This window comes from Pleurodeles waltl, chromosome 9 (genome assembly GCF_031143425.1).
Source record: "Pleurodeles waltl isolate 20211129_DDA chromosome 9, aPleWal1.hap1.20221129, whole genome shotgun sequence".
NCBI classification, from domain to species: domain Eukaryota; kingdom Metazoa; phylum Chordata; class Amphibia; order Caudata; family Salamandridae; genus Pleurodeles; species Pleurodeles waltl.
In genome coordinates this window covers 513,295,871-513,315,802 of record NC_090448.1, presented here as the reverse complement: position 1 = coordinate 513,315,802, position 19,932 = coordinate 513,295,871, and the positions used below count along the sequence as shown (strand labels likewise).

The 19,932-nt window shown below is 45.8% G+C and overlaps 1 protein-coding gene across 1 annotated transcript in view; it reads left to right on the top strand.

Annotated features, from left to right (window-relative positions):
* SNAPC1 (small nuclear RNA activating complex polypeptide 1) overlaps nt 1-19,932 on the top strand; it is a 202,768-nt gene that overhangs the window by 162,935 nt on the left and 19,901 nt on the right. Inside the window, exon 7 of the mRNA XM_069207392.1 lies at nt 12,189-12,251. Within this exon, the coding sequence (XP_069063493.1) occupies nt 12,189-12,251 (63 nt within the window). The remainder of the gene's footprint in view (nt 1-12,188; nt 12,252-19,932) is intronic.

Here is a 19,932-nt window from a genome sequence, read left to right as displayed (position 1 = left end):
AGAGACCCTCAAGGCTGCTTCCCGGCCCTCATGGGGACTATGGGAGGATACACAATTAATCTTATCGCTACCTCTGCAGCCTTGGACACCCCCTTAAATGATCTTGCTTCCACACTGATAGTCCTTCCAGAGAGACTGACCATAATTGGGGGTGACTTTAATGCAGTCTTGGGTCCCTACCAGGACACCACCAGGATCCCATTCTCTGATCGCCGACTGAGCACTAAGAGCCTTTCAGACTAGGTCTCTATGTTTGGTCTTTGTGACGTATGGAGGACATGGAACCCTCAACAGCTCCAATACAATCATACTTCTGCCTATCAGCGAGCACTAGGTGAAGAAATTCAAACCTACTTTCACCTCAACGATGGCTCAGTCCAGTTGGGTGGTACATTATGGGCTGCTGGCAAGTGCTCGATTAGGGGATATGCCAAGGGTTACGTCAGAAGGAAGCAACCTGCACAATTCCAGCATCTCTCTGGGCTGGAGACCCAAGCCCTTCATCCTGAAAGAGGGCAGACTTCAGGTGACCAAGACAACATGTCCCAGCAACTCGGGCTCATGTGTGAGGAAATCCATCACATGTCACTTGAAATGGCGAGACAGATGTGGAGTGCCTCAACGGCCAGAATCTTTGGTTGGAGAGACAAAAATAGTAAATTCCTTTGATGGCTTGCTTCCCGACCCCTAGCGAACCAAATAATACCCAGGGTAAAGGATGCGCAATGCCACACTCAAAACGCCCCTTGAGGTATAGCCCAGACATTTGCGGACTACTAACGCTGCTTTTATACAGCAGTCCCACGGTGGGTACATAAACTAGATACCCCCTTCCTGGAAGAGGTGCCTCTCCCGGGACTCTTCCAGGCTGAGTCTCAACTATTAGTTAAAACACTCTTGATAGAAGAGGTTGGTGCAGCGATATCCACCGTGGCATCTGGAAAGGCACCAGGCCCTCACGGGTTCCCCACAGAATATTACTCCATATATAGGGACATTACTGACACCCTGACGTTATGCCTTATACCAAGAGGCTGCCTTCCCCTCCAAGATAGACATGGCCACGATTACAGGCATTCCGAAAACGCAACCTCCATCAGCCTCCTGCGCCGACTTCCGTCCGATATCACTCATTAATACCAAGGTGAACACACATCCACCCAGACCAGTGCAGCTTTATGTCCCATAGAAGCACGAGACTCTGCCTTCGACGGCTCCATGTTGCTCTAGCCCACTGTCATCTCCTAACACCCAACTGGCCTGACTGCTGAAAGACTTTGAAAAGGCTTTTGACACGGTGGACTGGAGATATTTGGAGCAAGTGCTGCAGAGAACAGGCCTCAGGCTGCGTTTTTGTGGACGTATCCGTGATTTCTACTCTAATCCTACAGCCGGAGTCCAGGTCAGTGGAGTCCTATCAGACAAGTTCCCCATTAGGTTAGAGATGAGACAGGGCTGCCCCCTGTCCTCCCTTCTCTTTGTCCTGGCAATCAAACTATTGGCTTGACTTATCAGATGCGACGCACGGATACAGGGCTGGCAGTGGGATGACACTTAAGAAGACCGCATTGTGCACTATGCGGATGATGTCCTACTACTGTCTGACCCCATGACAATGGGCCCTCGCTGTCTTCAGATCCTCCAACTCTTTGGTGAAGCATCGGGTTTGCGGGTAAACCCAACCAAATCAGTTTTAGTACCACTGAACGAGTCCCATGATTGTGTGGCATGGCAATCTGACATTCCTATTCGTCGACTCCATTTCTGATACTTAGGCATCTGGTTCTCACTCCTTCCAGAGCTCACCTGGCTCTCAGCCTTAATCCTTTGACTGGTAAGGCAAAGGAAGACCTCCTCCAATGGCAATCCCTCCTGTTGAATGTAATGGGGAGGATAGCACTATATAAAATGATGATACTTCCTAGATTCTTAAATGTCTTTCAGTACCTCCGATCCATTTGTCACACCGTTGGTTCCAGACCCTGGATAGGCTTGCCACTTCATTTCTTTGAAGCTGCTCTAGGCCTCATTTGGCTCTGGCCCACTGCCAACGAGCTCCAAATGATGGGGCCGGGGGGCAACTAAACTTTACTTCTGTTATCTAGCGGTCAAACTCTTGGTGATCAATGACTGGTTCTTTGGGGGATGGACTGACCCGACTTATCAGCTGGAACTCAACGTCCCTGGGGTTTTCACGCATTATGGCAATGCTAAAGATTATTGTCCTATTTCACATTGGCCAGTGAATCACTCTGCCAACCATTGGCATGCCTCCTAACCCTCACAAAAAAGAGATAGCGTTGCCTGAACCCTCTGAGAAACCACTGTTTCAATGTATACTGGACCTGCAAGTGCCAGATTGATGATTAGTTTATCTTTGGATACACTTCCAGTTTGGTCTGCTATGCTTTGGCCTCACTTCGGTCAGTCGGTTGTTTAGGAAAGTAATGGAGGTGGTAATTGTCCCCATACCTCAGTGAAAGCCTGCTGAAGGCAGGGTAACCGCTGTGAGTCGTAAGAAATTTCCAGACAATGGCTGAAACCCTGACATCTTTGGTCATTTCTATCAGCCATCCAAATTCCTACCTGTACCCCACACACAGGATTCCCTTCATTGAGGCTGTCTTGGACAATGTAGCATTCATGGCCTTTTCACCATCGCAGCATGTTTAGGGCATTCAGGATAAGATCCTGATTTTCAGATTCAAACATGGTTCTCTGTGAGGATGGGCCTGTTGCTTCTTTGATTCCTAGCCTTGAGCATCCTCCTGCCTCCAAATGCCAGATGGCATTTGCAGGACTTACTGTGGAACCTCTGGTTTCAGCTGGTCCAGGATCAGGCTGCCTCTCAAAATCTATCCAGATCTCTTAGGGATGGCTCAAGGATCTTCTGCGGGGACAAACACTACCCTGATCTTCGTCAGGCCACTCTCCCTTCCCCACCCAGACTTCACAGTTGACAAAGGTGTTACTCCTTAAGTGGGCAGGAGGGGGAGTCACTTTTGGAGCTTCAGGCAGGGATTGTTCTGGATGCCTTTAAAGGTTAACCTTTGTTTACCTGATCACTTTATTTCACCCTCCTATTATGATGTTTCTGAAGGGGTTGTCCCATTTGTTTTCCCCCTCCTCTTACATTATGCCACAGTTGAACCTTAATTTGGTGCTCTCTCTTCAGATGTTTGCCATTTGAGCCACTGCATAGCTGTCCTTTTAGGCTGCTCCCTCAAAAAACTGTATTTCTCATTACCATAGCTTCATGTCGGCATGTTAGCAAGCTGCAGGTGTTGTCTGTCCAGCCTTCTTTCACTTATTTTTTCCCTGACAGGCTGGACCAGCAGATTAAGGATTAATAATTTTTCGAAGTGGCCACTCCATTTCATGTGGGCCAGTCGATCACCTTGCAGGCATTCTTACCCACCCTCTCATCCCACCCAGGAAGAGATAAGACTTTCCTGGATCTTCATGGTTTTCAGTTTTTATATCGACAGCACCTAGTGACCACCTCTTCTTGGTCTATGCTGCCTTTAAGAAGGTCATGACGATTCAGAAGAGTGCTGTTTTCCATAGGATCATCCCTTGCATCAAAATATAGCATACACTTGAGTAGAAGGCACCTCTTAGCAGCATCATGGTCTGTTCCCCAAGGCTAAGACTGCTTGAGCACTATCTCCATGCGTTTCAGTGCTGGATATTTGCCATGCTACAACATGTACATCGGTCCACCATTTTACCTGGCAACACTCCCTAGTCAAGGGGTCTACAAACCTTTCTATAACTAGAGCTACAATGAAAAATGTCTAGAGCTGCTTAATGGCTTTAGAGGTTGTAGCTGCCATAATTGCCATTGTGCCATGATTACTCCAATAGTGCTGTTTTGTCAGGAATTGTGACAGAGGTGAACCCCTAATACTGAGGGCATCATATACATTTGGTATTCCTGCAACACTAGGAATAGCTTCAAGGGTGAGTTGTCTTTCAAGGAGGTACACAACACCAGCCACATACAAAATACCTACTTAATAGGGTACATATGCACAGATAAATATTTATACAACACAGATAACACATATCACTCACACCATCTGAAACAAATAGGACCACTACCTCTCTCCATTCACAAGCCAATCTTTGTTCTCCTTTGCTAAAAAGCTGCCAACACTCATATGTAATCACATACTTCCACGCTGTCTGTGGCAGTCCTACGCTCCAGTGACTCCATTCTGGCCATTATTGGTACTTCTTTCCTGGTCTACTTATCACAGGTACTGTAGAATCAAGAAAGTGGAGCTAGCAAAGTGACCACTCTCTATGTAACTTAGTTGAACAAGAAGGGAGATGGGTAGTTGTGTTGCAGGTACCACAGACTATCACAGTGTGTGTATGTGTGTGGCCTTGCCATTGGTTTGCTGGCAGCCACTTCAAGGATAGTTAGATGTATAGCACTGCCATCTTCAAAATGATTGAGCCGTCTGAATTGCGTACTGGGCTGCAATTCTGGGAACTACTTCTAGGATATGGTGAGCTACCAGTAGCCCCTGAACTACTTGTTGTAGATCCCTCGCCTAGCAGAGTTGTCCAGTTTGCCAGAAATGTATTGCAGGATGGCTTGGCTTGGCATGGCAATCCTCTCAGACCCACCACCTGGGAGGTTCTGCTTGGGTATTGATTCAAGAGATGAATCTGCTGGATAAGTGTCCATCATAAGAAGTTATGTATCCTTGATAACGATGCCTCAAGTCCTCCCTAGTGTACTCAAAGACATCGGCCTGATATCACTCAGACGATTCAAGACAGTTGGGATGCAGCCAAGTTCACAATTTGATGTAGCTTGGACACCACTCATTCCATTGGACGGGCCATAGGCATCACCCTTGGCTTTTGTTGCCATGTATGGTGGCGATTGTGTGGGTTCACAGCAATGTCAGTCCTCCCTGATGGACATATCCATCGATGGGACTAGCCTTTTCGGGGACATGGCTGATTCTGCATTTTAAGGAGAGCAGGGCTGCTGCAGGCTTGTTGTGCCTTTCTGCCCCACCTCTGTACCCACAGCAGTTCCACTGCTCCTTTTGTGGCATTGGCTGAGGTGCCCCCGACCGCCAACCTGTCAGGCCCCTATAGGCAACCCTGGAGTTTTGTGGTTGAGGCTGTGGTGTTCACCGCCCACGTTGCTAAGGCCAATGGGCCACTCAGTCTGCTGCCCCTGTGCAGCTCCACCTGCTAGACATTTTTAGCGTGCCCTTACTGGAGCACAGCCACCCGGTGGGAGGCAGAATCCACCAATTTTACCTTGGCTGGCAGGTAATAACTTCAGCAGATGGGTTTTACAAATTGTTAGCTGGGGCTATGCCACACCTTCCCCCATGCCCCTAGCGACTGATGGAAGATCACCTCTCCATTTTGTGACAGGAAACTTAAGCTCTAGTTGCTATTCCCACTCCTTTCTGATGCCCAAGAAAGATGAAGGCCTGTGGCCCATTTTATACCTGCACCCTCTCAATGCCTTCTTCCAGAAGGAGTAATTAAAAATGCTTACGTTGGTCCAGGTCTTCTCTGCCCTCGACCCTAAAGATTCAATGGTAGTTCTGGACCGTCAGGACACCTATTGACATGTACCTGTCCTGCCAACTGCCAAACCATTGACATTACCTGCTGATCATGGTGAAACAGGAATCATTTCAATTTGCCGTGCTCCCTATTGATCTCAACTGTGCCCCTTGAGTGTTGACGAAAGTGATGGCTGTGGTGGCAACAAATCCTTGGAGTTCAAGGGTGTCAGTCTTCCCCTACCTCAATGACTGGCTGTTGAAGGTGTGCTCCCCAGGCTGTTGTCAATCACCTCCAAACTCCGGCAAACCATCTGCCATCTTTGCGGCTCACTAACAGTTTGCCAAAGTCACACCTGACGTCTTCTCATATGCTCCCCTGCGTCGGAGCCATTCTGGACACCATTTGGTTTTCTGTCCTTCCCCTGGGAAAAAGAGTTCAGGACATTTGAATTACAATCCTAATCATTCAGCCTTGGTCCTGGATTTCAGTGAGGTTGGCTCGGAGGCTACAAAGACTGATGGCGTCCAGCATCCTGCTGACCAAGCCAGGTAGCAAATGCAGGCTCTTCAGTGGGATCTGAAGTCCCAGTGGGCCCAACATCAAGGGGACCTTGTTCAGGATTTTAGAGAAGACTGCAAAGGATCTGCAGTGGTGGTTGCTCAACCATAAATGGGTCAGTAGCAGAACCCCGTACAGTAGGGTGATTAGACATCCCAGATTTCCCTGGACGTTTTTTGGGAAGAGTCCCGACACTTTAGTCAAAAATAAAGAAATGTCCCGGTTGTGGCTAGATTATTTATAGAAATGTCCGTTTTTTCAGTAGTGTGCGAGTTGAGCATGCGTACTGTTGTAAAATCGATGTGCACATGCTCACTTTTCACTGCTTGAGAAGTTGTGGCGTGACTTCCCTTAGTTGATGTAGGAAAGTACCATCTTTTTGGCATGTTACCCCCAATTTCTGCCTGATGTCAATGTGTTTGACTGTGTCACTGGGATCCTGCTAACCAGGACCCCAGTGCTTATGCTCTCTCTCCTCTTAAATTTGTCACTGCATACTGGTAACCCAGTATATCATCCCAAATTGGCATACTGGTCACTCTTTATAAGTCCCTAGTATATGGTGCTTAGGTACCCAGAACATTGGGGTCCCAGGGGATCCCTATGGGCTGCCGCATTACTTTTGCCACCCATAGGGAGCCCATGCAAAGGCTTCTGTAGGACTGCCATTGCAGCCGGCGTGGAATGGTGCATGCATCCTTTCACAGCCATTTTCACTGCACCAGGTCACTACTAAGTCATCTATATGTCAGGCCTTCCAACCCCGAAGACTGGATGCAAATTACCTGTGTGTGAGGGCACCCCTGCACTATCAGAGGTGCCCCCACGTCATCCAGGACTATTTTCCCGGACTTCGTGAGTGCGGGGACGCCATTTTACGCGTGCGCTGGACATAGGTCAACACCTATGTCCAGCTTCAGAATGGTAATTCCAAATATGGCCATGTAAGGTGTCTAACACCTGGGAATTGTACCCCAATACTGATTCTAGTATTGGTTGTACAATCCCATGCACTATGGGGGAGGCTCCACAGTGGACCCACAGTACTGCCATACCAGCCTTCTGAGGTTTTCCAGGCAGACCCTGGAAATGCTTTGAAGGGCACAGATGGTGTCCACCTTGTGTAATCCAGTCTACACCGGTTCAGGGACCCCCAGTCCCTGCTCTGGTGCAAAACTGGACAAATGAAAGGGAAGTGACCACTCCCCTGTTCATCACCACCCCGGCTGAGAGCTCCCTCTGTCTCCCCCTCCTGGGTAAAGGCCACCAGATCCCTACTGGTCCCAGGCAGTGCCATTTTCTGCTAACCTTGTGCTTTGCGTGCGCCAAGGCTCGTTGGCGGAATCCAGCCATGCAAACCAGACTGCATTCATCCATCTGGTGTGGGACATCATCTGCACCAACGAGGAACCTGCATCCGTCTTCTTGGGTGCAGTACTGTTGTTCTTCACTGATGGTTCTTCTGTTGCACCTTCATCCAGGTTAGCAGGGGCTCCTGTTCTACCTGGACTCTTCAGTGCTTCTTGGACTTGGTCCCCTTCTTCCACAGGTCTTCAGGTCCAGGTATCCATTGTTGATGTCTTGCAGTCTCTTCTGGTTCTTACATAATCTTCTATCACGTGTTCTTGTGTGTTCTAGGAAACCCACTGTGGTTTACTACTGCTTTCCTGGGCTCTAGGGTGGGTTCTATTACTTACCTTTGGTGTTTTCTTACACTCCCAGCACCCCTCAACACACTACACTTGCCTTGGTGGGAAACCAACTTTCACATTCCACTATTTTAGTATATGGTTTGTGTCTCCCCTAGGCCCATTTCTAACTATTGTGATTTTCACTATTTGCACTGTTTTCTAACTGTTTTTGAGCTATTAGTGCATTCTAGTGTATATACTGGGTATATTACTTACCTCCTAAGGGAGTATAGTCTCTAAGGTATTTTTGGTATTTGTGCTACCAAAATAAAGTACCTGAGTATTTTCTTTCATGTGTGTAAGTACTGTGTGACTACAGTTGTATTGTCTGAACTTTGCATGTCTCCTAGATAAGCCTTGCCTGCTCAGCTATAGCTACCCCTATACAGCTTGGCTTCTATACACTGGCTACATTTCACTAATAAGAGATAACTGGACCTGGTATAAGGTGTAATTACCTTTGGTACCCACTACAAACCAGGCCAGCCTCCTGCAGGTGAGCTTTGTAGCGTGAAGGGAAATCTTGAGAGAAAAGAGAACTTTCTCTCTGGATTTCCCTTCTCTTTATACAAAGCAGCAACAATAGTTGTCAGCCATCGGGACAAGAGCTCCTTCGAACCAACAGTGACCAGCACGACCCTTCCCTGATCACAGGAGTCAGAGGTCACCGCCTGCAGAAATATCTAGCCAGCCACCTTCATGACCCTGCTCTATCCTTTTATGCAGCTCAGAGTCAAGCAGCTGCTAAAGGCAAAAGGGGCCTAGAATGGAACCATCCATAATGGTAGGCGGTATAGTTTGAGTGCTTGGTCTGGAAAATCACAAGCTCAGAATTTTAAATGTAACAACTCAGTTAAGGGTTTTCTTTAATAATAATAATTAATTTCTACCAAAATGAGCCCTTCTTACAACATTAGGATAAGGAAAATCTGGGAAAAAATCATAACGCTCTAATCTATACCTTGCAGTTTGCATGCAGCTCTTGAATGACAGGTAATAGCTCACTGTTCTATAATAGGATTCTAACTTAACAAAAGGATCTTTCTCACAAAAATAGTAAGCCACTGACCTATTTGTATTATATAAAGTTAATCTGCATGGCATATGTTCTTTGCAGCAGGCATATTAACTCTCTGCACTACCTTAAAATGTCCAACAGAAAATCCTATCTCTCGCCAGGCAGAACATTAATCACCAGTCACCACTTATAGCAAATGTTGAAGCAAAGTCTGTTAAAATGGAACTAAGTTCACAGTCAATAAAACACCTCTGATTTGTCGTCTGTAATTCTTCATTTGTGTCTGTGGTGGAGGCTGATGTAGTACTTTTTCCATGTCTATGAAAGCTGTTAAGTAGTCTTACTTTTATGTTGATAGTTGCTGCAAGCTGTAGTCCTACTTCTATGTCTATGACATGTCCCAGTTTTTTGTTTTGAGAATCTGGTCACCCTACCCTACCATCCCCATCCAGAGTTGACAGTAGTTACTGATGTGTTTCTTGTGCACTGGGGCTGCTACCTGAGAGAGGTGGCAATCAGAGGCCTTTGGTGACTGGCAGAGTCCCAGCTCCATGTCAGTCTTCTGGAGCAGATGGCCATCCTCTTCGTACTCAGTCTGCCTTCCGTCCATCAAGGGAAGTCTAGTTAAGGTGGTCTTGTACACACCACCAGCATGTGGTGCTGTTAGAAACAGGGCAGAGTGGTGTCACTGACCCTTTGCCAAGAGGCTTTGCTACTCTAGAAATGTCTGGCTGCCTAGGATTTTTTTCATGGTGCACTAAGTTGCAGGATCTTTGAATTTCAGGTTGGACGAGCTCAGCCGTTGGTGCCTAGTGGATCACAAGTGCCAGGTCCACCCGGAGGTGGTGAGAGGTCCGTACTATTATTGGGGAAAACCTTGCTTAGATCTGTTCACTGCTGAGAACGTGCAATGCCAGCACTTCTGTGCGGTGGAGTTTCGAAGGAGTCTTGGTCGGGCACGCATTCTGTCTTAAGTGGAACTCTGGACTCCTGTATGCCTTTCAGCTGATACTACTTCTGCCTCAAATTCTCAACAAGATCTAAAACATATAAGCCCAAGTCATCCTAGTGGCTCTGGTTTGGCCATGGAAAGTTTGGTCATGAAGATCTGTGCATCGATCAGGCTGCCCCTCGGGGAGGAGGGAGGACTTCATGTTGCAGCACTAGTGCAAGGTTCTGCATCTGAGCCCTCACATTCTCCAGCTTCATGCTTGAAGATAGAGAGGGCACAGCTAGACACCTTTGATTTTCCTCCAGAGGTGGTTGATGTCATCTTTGCAGCCAAGCCTTCGTCAGCAAAAACTGTATACGCCTGTCTATGGGACATAATTGTGGTTTGGCACACACCAGAATAATCCCCTCCAGGACAAATTATCTCACATTCTCTTGTTTGTTTTGTTTTTTTGGCCCGGCAAGGTTTTGCTTTGGGCACAGTGAAAGGCTATCTTTCAGCCCTCTGTTGCGGTTTTCAAATCAGCCCACCTTCTTTAAGTCACCAGTTGTGAAGCGATTTTTGAAAGGGCTTCAAAAACCCAGAAACCTCCCCCCCCCCCCCCCCCCCCCAACCACTCCCCCAATTTCCCTCTTCTCCTTTGATGATGCCCAAATGAGACTTTCATCTGATCCTCACTTACTGGATGGAAACTCAGTTTGAACCACTTCACAGCTGCCTCTTACAGCTCCGTAATACCAAGCCTGTGTTCCTCATAGCCATCACCTTGGCACGGCATGTCAGTGAGCTTCAGGCTCTTTGTGTTAATCCATCGTATATACCATCTTCCTCCCAGATAGACTGGTTCCCTTGGATTCGGGCATCCTTTCTGCCAAAAGTTGTTCCACGTGGGTGAAACCATCACCCTGCTGGTGTTTTATGCCCCACCTCACCTCTTTAGGGAAGAGGAGAGACTCCATGGTTTGGACCCCAACAGAGCTCCAAGTTTCAACATAGATCATACCAAAGAACACCGGGAAGACATTCAGCTCTTTGTGAGGTTTGATGTAGTGAAAAGAGGCAAGGCTGAGCAGAAGATGACCATCTTGTGCTGGATCGTGCTCTGCTACTTACTGGTTAAGAAGCAGCCTCTAAAAGGACTGTGTGCTCATTCTGCCAGGGAAAGGCTGCTCCCTGTCCCAGACGTATGCCAGGCCGCTACTTGAGTGTCCCTTATTATGTTCACAAAGCATTATTGTGTGAACAGCCAAGTTTGCAGTGAGGGGCTTTTTATCCGCTCTGTCCTGCAAGACTTTCTGGTTTGAGTCCATTCACAGACCCGCCTCTGAATATGTACTGCTTTGGTTTCTACTGAAAAAAGGAGGAATCTGCAGCTAGAATCCACTATCAGAAGAACAAGTTATTGTCCTTCAATAACCCTCTTTCTGTCTTTAGCCACTGATTCCGACCTGTCCTGTGATTGAACTCTTTCTAACATTAAGATTTCCCTTGGTCTGGGTGCGCAGAAAGCATTGAAAGCAACTGACTTTAGAGTACAGGGTTGGTGCCTGTATAAGACCTCACATGTTTCCAGAGCAGAAGTGTGTGGCTGCATGGCGCCACCTAATGGCTCGTCGAGGAACTACTGAAAACTTTCTGGATCCAGTCGTCTGGGGAATATTCAAAAGGTGAGGAATCTGTGTCTGCCGGGAAGAACATTACTGAAGGCGAGTAAATTGTTCTTCTGGATCCAGTCTGGCGCCTGAAGGACATTTAAGGGCTAATTAATCTGCAGGTAATGGCGTATCCAGCAGAAATATTGTTACCATAGGTAAATTATTTGTTTTTCTAATTTGTTTTTCCAAGTGACTTGGACAAATATATGTAAATAGCATACAGGTTATCTTTACAGCTCTATCGTTTAAGTTTTATCTTTTCAGACATGGGTCTTGTATCATTTATCAAGGGAAACAATTCAACATTAAACAAGAAGTTAGGACCAGAGAAATATACAATTTTCAATAGTTGTGGAATAACAGTTGTCCTTTAGCACGTGACAGGGTGTGCAAACGTCTGGGGTCATGAAATTCCATTTATATTTTGGAAATACCAATGGTACACAAACCAGATTGACTAGACTTGGTGTATATCACAGACAAATGAAATGGACTGTAGTAAACCTTCATGAGGTTAGGAAAGGAATAAATATCCAGGTTGAATATGTTCATGTGACATTTGTGATTTCCAGTTGGAATATTGATTATGGGGAATGGAGAGATAGAAAAAAAAAGTTCTGCTCATAAAACAAACTCCAGGCGCTCCAGTCATGTCGTGTAGTACAGATGATAAACTAGCTTCCTCGTATGTCAAAACTATGCTAGTCCTCATTTTTGCTTAAAACCGGTTTCTGTAACTAATGTGTCTTTAAATTACTTTTCAGAATTGGGAAAGAGCAAGAACGTTAGCAGCAATCAAATCAAAGTCCTATTCTACAGCTGTCCAGGTAAATCGAAGAGCTTCATTTTTTTAACTTTAAATATGTGTTAAAAAAAATAACAATTACAGCAGTTACTTTTATTTCTATAGAATGTTCTGATAAATAACAATGTGTCACAAAGGGTAGCACATATGATGCACTTGAGGAAATAAGCTTTTATCTTTGGCATATGTAATGCACTTAATTTTGGGAATTCAGTACATGGATAGGAAAGATTAATCATTTCAGATATCTTTGGATGAAGTTGACTGAAAGAAAGAATTTGCTACCTACAACAGGAACTAACATTACTTCTAAGCATGGAAGGAACCCCCCCCCTGGAACTGTAATTATATTCCTTAGAGGTCTTAACCTATTGCAGATTGGTTGTACCATGCGTGGCCCACTGTAAACAGTGAATTGTCGGTAACTGTTGAGGTAAATAATCTCATACCTGCTGCACTGTAGTACTATTAAGTGCTAGACAGAGGCCTTGAATCTATGGCATAAGATAGTTGCTCCAAGGACTAATAACTAATGAATGTATTCTATTCCCTAGTGGTGCAGGTTCTGCCTGTGAAGGCTGCTTACTTTAGTGAAACTAAGGTCTGTGGAAGAAATAAAAGTGTGCCTGCCTCGTAGAAAGCCTGGGGGGCAATTACACCAGGACATCTTTCCCTTCTGGAAAGTGCATAAGGTCCTGTGGACAAAGAAAAGCAGTGCTGCTGCAGAGAACTAAAAGGCACAATATGAAACTGGATGTTTTGCTGCGGACCGCTACAGCAATTGTGAGGATTGCTCCGCCCACCTTGAAGCTGTGAATAAGTGTCAGAGTAAATCTGGACTTACTATTTTGATACTGTGCTCTGCTCAATACGGAAGTTACTGCTCTTGTTAAAAAACAAAAAAAACAAGTTAGAATGTGGAACTTTTCATTTCTGAAGGACCAGAGCATGATGCAAGCAGATCTGCTTTATTTTTGCAGTTTTTCCCACTTGGAATGTTGACACTACATTGGGACCGCTCAGAAGTATACAATCCTATGGAAACATTTACAGCCACTTCCTCCAACTGTTAAATATGCCATTGTATTTCGACCACATACTGCACTCTGTTAGTCTAACCACAACTTTTTTTATAAAGTCTTCTAGTAGAAGATTCCTCACCTTTTGAATATTTCCCAGGCTTCGGACGGGATCTGGCATTTTTTTTTTAGCAGAATATGTGTGCCAGCAGGTGAATCCGGCGACTCCATGTCACGTCATTCTGCACCGGACGTGATCTGTATAGGTCTGTGTAGGCGGCACACTGACCACAGTTTCTTTCTTTCCACTCTAACGTTAATTGAAGCTACCCCACATCTCTGCGGGACACATTTTTGACTACACTTTCTGAGTGTGCAGGGGAATGTCGTCTCCCTAATCTGTCGTGTTCAAACCCTGTGGTGATGACGCAAGCAGGTGTTTGCGAGTGACCCAGATGTAGTTTGCCTTTGGTCCCTGTAGTCAGACTCCAAGGCCTGCAGTGATTTTGCATTGATGCATCCCGAGGCCATTTGAGACAGAGAAGTGAAACTCTTTGTGGCGAAACACGAGAAGACTCCCATACCAAGATCAGTCAAGGTCTAAAAGTAGGTCCTGGCCCAGCTCCTGAGGTCACTCGTGCAACAGATGGTCTTTGTGGTCTAAATCCTTGGGCAAATCTAAGAAAAAGTTAAAGAAATTCAAGCAGGACTTTGCCCCGTTTCACTACACACTATCTACCGAAAAAGCCCAAGGGCATCTTTGTGCCTCCAGGTCACGCTCCCTAGTCACTCTACTTGGGAGTTGAATCACAACTGTTTTGAAGCAGCCAAAATATCTGGGGCCATCTGCGATGATGCAGCTGACTGAGGAATTTTGCTAATCCATGCTGGTTCAATTTTGCCACCTTACCGGCTCCCTGTGGCATACCTGTGAGTCTGAAGGAGCAGAGAGGCCTCCCACCTAGGCTTCTGCTGGCAGGTTGACCCTCTGCTCCAGCTCGGCTCTTTGGTTTGCTCTGAGCTCTGGCGGCACCACCCGAACAGGAACTTGATCCGCCGATGTTGGTGCCATCAACACAGGACGATGATGATTGGTGCTGTCCTGTGCAGAGGCAGCGCTGCACCACCTCAACTGAGCAGCAAAGTGCTTTCTGAGCTGCAACAACTTAGCCACCCTTCTGATTGATTCTGAAACTGTGCCCCTCCCCTCCGGAAAGGCTCATGTCCTTCATGACTTATCCAGAATGGATTCTGGTAATGAGAACTGTGATGCTAGGAAGAGATTGCCCAGCCATACCAACAGGAAAACTGGTTCGAAGACCTCCAGGATTGCCAGTGGTCTGGATACTTCTCCTGGCACTGACCTGGTTTCCTCCCCGGACCCTGCCACCAAAGGCAGCACCTCCTTTGTAATGGTTGTGCAAAGGGCATCATAGGTTATGGACCTTCAGATTCATACTCAGGAAGGTACTGATTGTCTGAAAAGAGCTATTGTCACTAGTGTGGCTCTTCTCAGGTATATGCATTGATACAGTACACCAGATTTTCAGGAGATATTCAAGTTAGCCTCGTGGACGTGGTGCAAGGAATTGCCTCTTTTTGCTTGATCACCCCCAAAGTTTTGGACTGATGCTGCTGATTTGTCGACTGTGAATGCACTCACACCTGCTAATCAGTCCTTAGTGACAGTGCTGTGACCTTTACAAAGTATATGTTTGATTGTCTTATAACCAGTTGGCATTAGTTAAAACTACTTGTAAGTCCCTAGTATATAGTACCAGGGTATCCAGGGACTGTAAGTTGAAGTGCCCCCATGAACATCAGCTCTTATTGCGCCACCCTGAGTGTGACAAAGCAAATGTGTCTCCCAGCCTGCCACTGTAGCCAGGCAGAGCTGCTTCATGTTGCTCACTTGACTTTGCCATTTGAACCAATGACAATGTTCAAACCTCCCTTTTCAATCTGTCACCCCTAAGGAATGCCTATCAAGACCTAATTCTTAACAGTACAAAAAAAAATGTTGTTTTCACTGTGGAAAGGACACTATCCCCATTGGGTTACACGTTGACAACTCAGCTGTGCAAACTTGTAAATGGGACTACTAAAGTTGGTGCTTCAAGGTATCAAATTAATTGTTGCAGTAAATCAGACTTGATGCTCAAGTTGAATTTAATGTAAGTTTTGAGTAAAGGCAGCTTTTAGAAAGTGCCACTCTGTTGCTGAGGTTTTCGAGTGGCCAGTCTTCTGCTCTCCTGGGGAGAAGGGTGAATGACTCCCTGGAGTGGGAACAATAGAGGCCTGCCATTGTAGGTGTTACCTCTCCCTGGAAGAAAGCCACGCAGGATGCGAGTCCAAAAGGCGACTTTAAAGGGGAAGATGCCTTTGAAAGGCAAACAGTGACCACACTCGAGAGGGGCTGCTGTTTTGTTCAGGTAGAAGTGCTAATGTCGAGGGCAGTGAGGGGAACCAGTTTCCAAACAGTTTTCCGTGGGCATGTAGCCCTCAGGTAGCCACGTCTCTCGGGTGGGCTACCAAGCTCCACACATCAAGAGATTGGCTCAGCCATAATAGGAGTGGGAAGAATAGTGCACTGTGGGATAACTAGTTTCCACACATTACGTGAACTTGTCAGCAGGTAGGAAAGGACCTGGTAGCCCATAGGCTGATAAACATTCCATCCTCTGAGAGCACTTTCTGGGGATTACATATTGCCACAGACCTTAGATCATATCTGGACTGGACAGCCAACCACTGGAGGATGGAGATGGCCCTGCTGTTCCCTGGAACTGGCAAGAGGTTGTACCAATTGTACTGTACATTTTCCTTGGGCCAGCAAAGAGAGGACAGTGCTTGTGGTGTCTAACTCATGGAAACGTCACCCGAGCCCCAAACAGAAGAGGTGAACTCCAAGAGTCAGTTGGCTGGTGTCCTGTTACAGCACAAAGACCACAAAAGCTAAACAAGCCCATTTAGGCTAGTCAGTAGCCAGAATTGCCTTATTCTCTCTCCCCCGCCTCCCCCCCCCCCCTTTCCAACTGCAGACCCCCAGCCCGGACGACAAAGTCACAGTGCTGACCCTCCTGACCTTCTCCCTCTCAGAATTAGTTGCAGAATGCTCACTCTGGCCCAAGTCTTGTCTTTCCTCAACCCTGGAGACTGAATGGTTGTGCTGGTCCTGCAGAACACTAGTTTTCACATTCCTTTCTTGCATTCCCATAGGCGTTAACTGAGATTCCCAGTAAGCAACAAGTGCAGTGGCAAAACCTACTCCTTTTACCCCCCACCCCCACCCTTTTGCTCGGGAAATTGTTCCGCACAGAATGGAACTCTAGATTCTTGTATGCCTACCCAAAGTGCTGGGGAAGATCAGGACCGACCAGGCCCAAGTAATTCTACATGTCAGCAAATTGGCCACAGAAAGTATGTTGCAATCATTCTACCCATCTGCGAGGATCTCCTGTGGCAGCAGCAGGGCAGGGTTTTGTACCTAAACCTGTGCAATATGCACTATGCTTGGAGCTTGAGCAGCAACAGTTGAATGCTTTTAACCTTCCTTCCGAAGTCATTGGTGTCCTCTTGAACGCAGACGTCCCTTGACCAAATCTGTATACACCCGCCATTGGGATAAGTTTGTGGCCAAGTGCACTTTTCAATAGATCAACCCACTACAGGCCAAACTGTCTGAAGCTCTTTTGTTTGTGTTGTCCCTAGCCTAGCTAGGGCTTGCCTCCGGGATTGTTAATGGGTACATGTTAGATCTTTTGGCCACTTTATAGTTTCCAGACCAACCCTCATTATTCAGATCAATAGATGAGTATCCCTCAAATGGTTATAACAGGTTTCACCCTTTTTCTTTTGTTATGCCCCAAGTGGACTTAAATTTATTCCTCATGTGTGCTCGAGTTGAGCCTCTTCAGTTATTCCCTCAGACTCCTTACCTTCAAGACAGTATTTCCTATTGCCATAACATGGTGCAACGGGTGATTGAGTTGCAGGGGCTGGCCATTAACCCATCCTACCCCACGTCTAACCAGACAAGCGGGTTCTACGGACTGGTGCCATCTTCCTTCCAAAGGTACTGACTCTTTCATGTTGGCCCGAGCATCACCCTTATTTGCTTTGCCTCACTCCTCTAATGAGGGGGAGAGACATAACTGGCTGGATCTGAGAAGGGCTTTCTGTTTCTATATTGTTCGCAGAAAAGAACAATATATGGATGATCAACTCTTCAACAAATTCTCTGTAACAAAGAAAGGCTAGGCTGTGCAGAAAAGGACCATCTAATACTGTGCATTCAGATCTGATACACACTCGCCAGAAAGCAGCCCCCTGAAGGTTTGTGGGCTCATTCTACACAAACCAAGACTGCTACGACTGTGTTGGGACTTGCAGTGCATGTTCTGGACATTGGTCAGGCTGCAACATGGGTGTCACTCCATAGATTCAGCAGACACTATTGTCTAGACAGCCAAGTCATCTTGGAAGGGCATTTTGTACGCACAGCCCTAGTCCTAGTCTTGGTTTACAGACCCACCTTCTAGAAGGTCCTGCTCTAGTATGGCTCTGGAAAAAAAATTCGAATCCGCTCTGAGATGTGGGGGAATATTCAAAAGGTAAGGTAAGTAACTTGTTCGTCCAATCATGGCTCCAGATGGACAATGACTGGACCCCAGCAACACACTCCAGCGTGTCTGCATCTGTGGTGTGTTTCGCCGACTGAGCACTATCTGTGTAACCAAAACTGAATAGGCATTTTGATCCATTTTGCCCTAGTCCCCATAAAGTGTATAGCTTACAAGCCATTTAGTTTAATATAATAACGTACTATTCTGCAGTTGGCCAACATGAGTAAAAATCATTATTTTTCTAGAAAATAAGCTTATACAGTGGTTTGGTGGCAAATGTATGCCAGGTTGAAAATAAGATCCCAGAGTCTATCGCCATACCCAATGCAAAAGCAGCATTCCATGGTTGTGAAAACACAGGCCAAGAATGTGGCATTAATAATTACACAAAAAAGATAGAACAGTACGTTAGGATGTACAAAATTAATGTGAGGTGAAATTATACTCTTAACTTTATCACGAATGGCATCAGCAACTCATCAAGAGTTCTATTACAGCAAGGGGCAATTCAGCAGCTGGAGTCCTCATCCAGTAGGAATGATCAAACACTGGAGCCTAGCAGAATTACTGGTGGTTGCCCACCGCAAACACTTGCAACACAAACAAATCAACTCTTTTTGGGAGAAGGTGAAATGAAGCTGCAGCTTAGGTGTGACTGGCTGGACCACCAATCATTGTAAATGAGTGATTGACTCTTTCGTGTTTTGTCCTGATGATTGTCCTAGTATTCTGTGGGATCAAAACATCATCAACAGTGTGGGTTGTTGGCGGATAATTTTGTTTCACATCTGAACAGGTTTATTTCAATGGCTAGACAGGATGGAGCATGTTTGAAGCTACTTCTTTACCCTATTTGTTTATACACACGTCCATGCCTCACTGGTTTAATTCACTGAATACCCTAACCTTTTGAATTGGTACATAGGGAGTTGTTTAGTATAAAAAATAGCACGCTTCATTAATCGATGATTCTTGAGTTTTATCTTCCTTTTCTTAGATTCATTCTCCTTTGGTGGATATCTCGATATTTCGCTGTTCACAGTTTTATAAGCAATTGTCATTTAGCATTCTTCCTCTTGTGGCTTTGTTACCGTTAGTTACATATGGCCTATGCATGATTGTGGTTAAACAAGCAGCTCCTGTTTTGTATATAGCTCATTGTAGAAGTGACACGATGTATAAATGACTCTCTAATGCCTTTGTTGCTGCCAGATCATACGCAGAACTGACATGGGGATTGACAAATATATTGTTCATTCCAAATGATGCAAAGACCCTTATCTGCACTAGCCTGCAGGTGGTATTTACACTATTTATGCAAGAGCCCCCAAACGGTAATAGCTTGTCTTCACTAATGACCGGCAGGCCCTGCCTAGTTCTTAATACAGGTCCTCGGGTTCTTCTGAAACCAACATTTAAAGATGAGCAACAATTATTCTCATTGTTTGCTCAATCACTTCACTGAATATATTATTTTGATAATAACCTGTAGAAGCTTTAACGTTCAAAAGCCACCTCCCCATATATGTTTGTTGAAGAAGAAATGTGGTGTAGCCTTTAAGGGAGCTACGTTCGGACAAGGTCTGTGTTACAAATCTGTCCTTCCCACTTGATCACAATGTGATCTGTGCAAGTTATCCCCATCTTCAGTGCCTCAATTTCCTTATCTGCCAAAATTTGGTCTGAATGCTATAGTAAAGGTTGCGTCCAAAAGCTGGGCGTTTGTGTGGTTTTCGGTTCTCGTTTTACATATAAAATGCAGTTTCCATCTCAAGTCCGTCATTTTCTGGCAAAGCATGCATTTCATAAATATGTGTGCAAGTGTCTGCAGAAAATATTTCTTGTTAACAGACCATGAACTTTCTTTTGTGATTCCTTTTCCATGCTTGCTTCGAAGGTAAAGACATTATCTTTAGCATTACATCTCCTCATTGTAATCATTTGTACAGTCTGCAGCCCATAGAGCAGTCAGCCATTTGAATGTTTTGTAAGCTGGCCTCAGTATGAGTAGGAAATGTGCATAAGTAGAGTGTGTCCTGTCTAATTAACTGTTGGATGT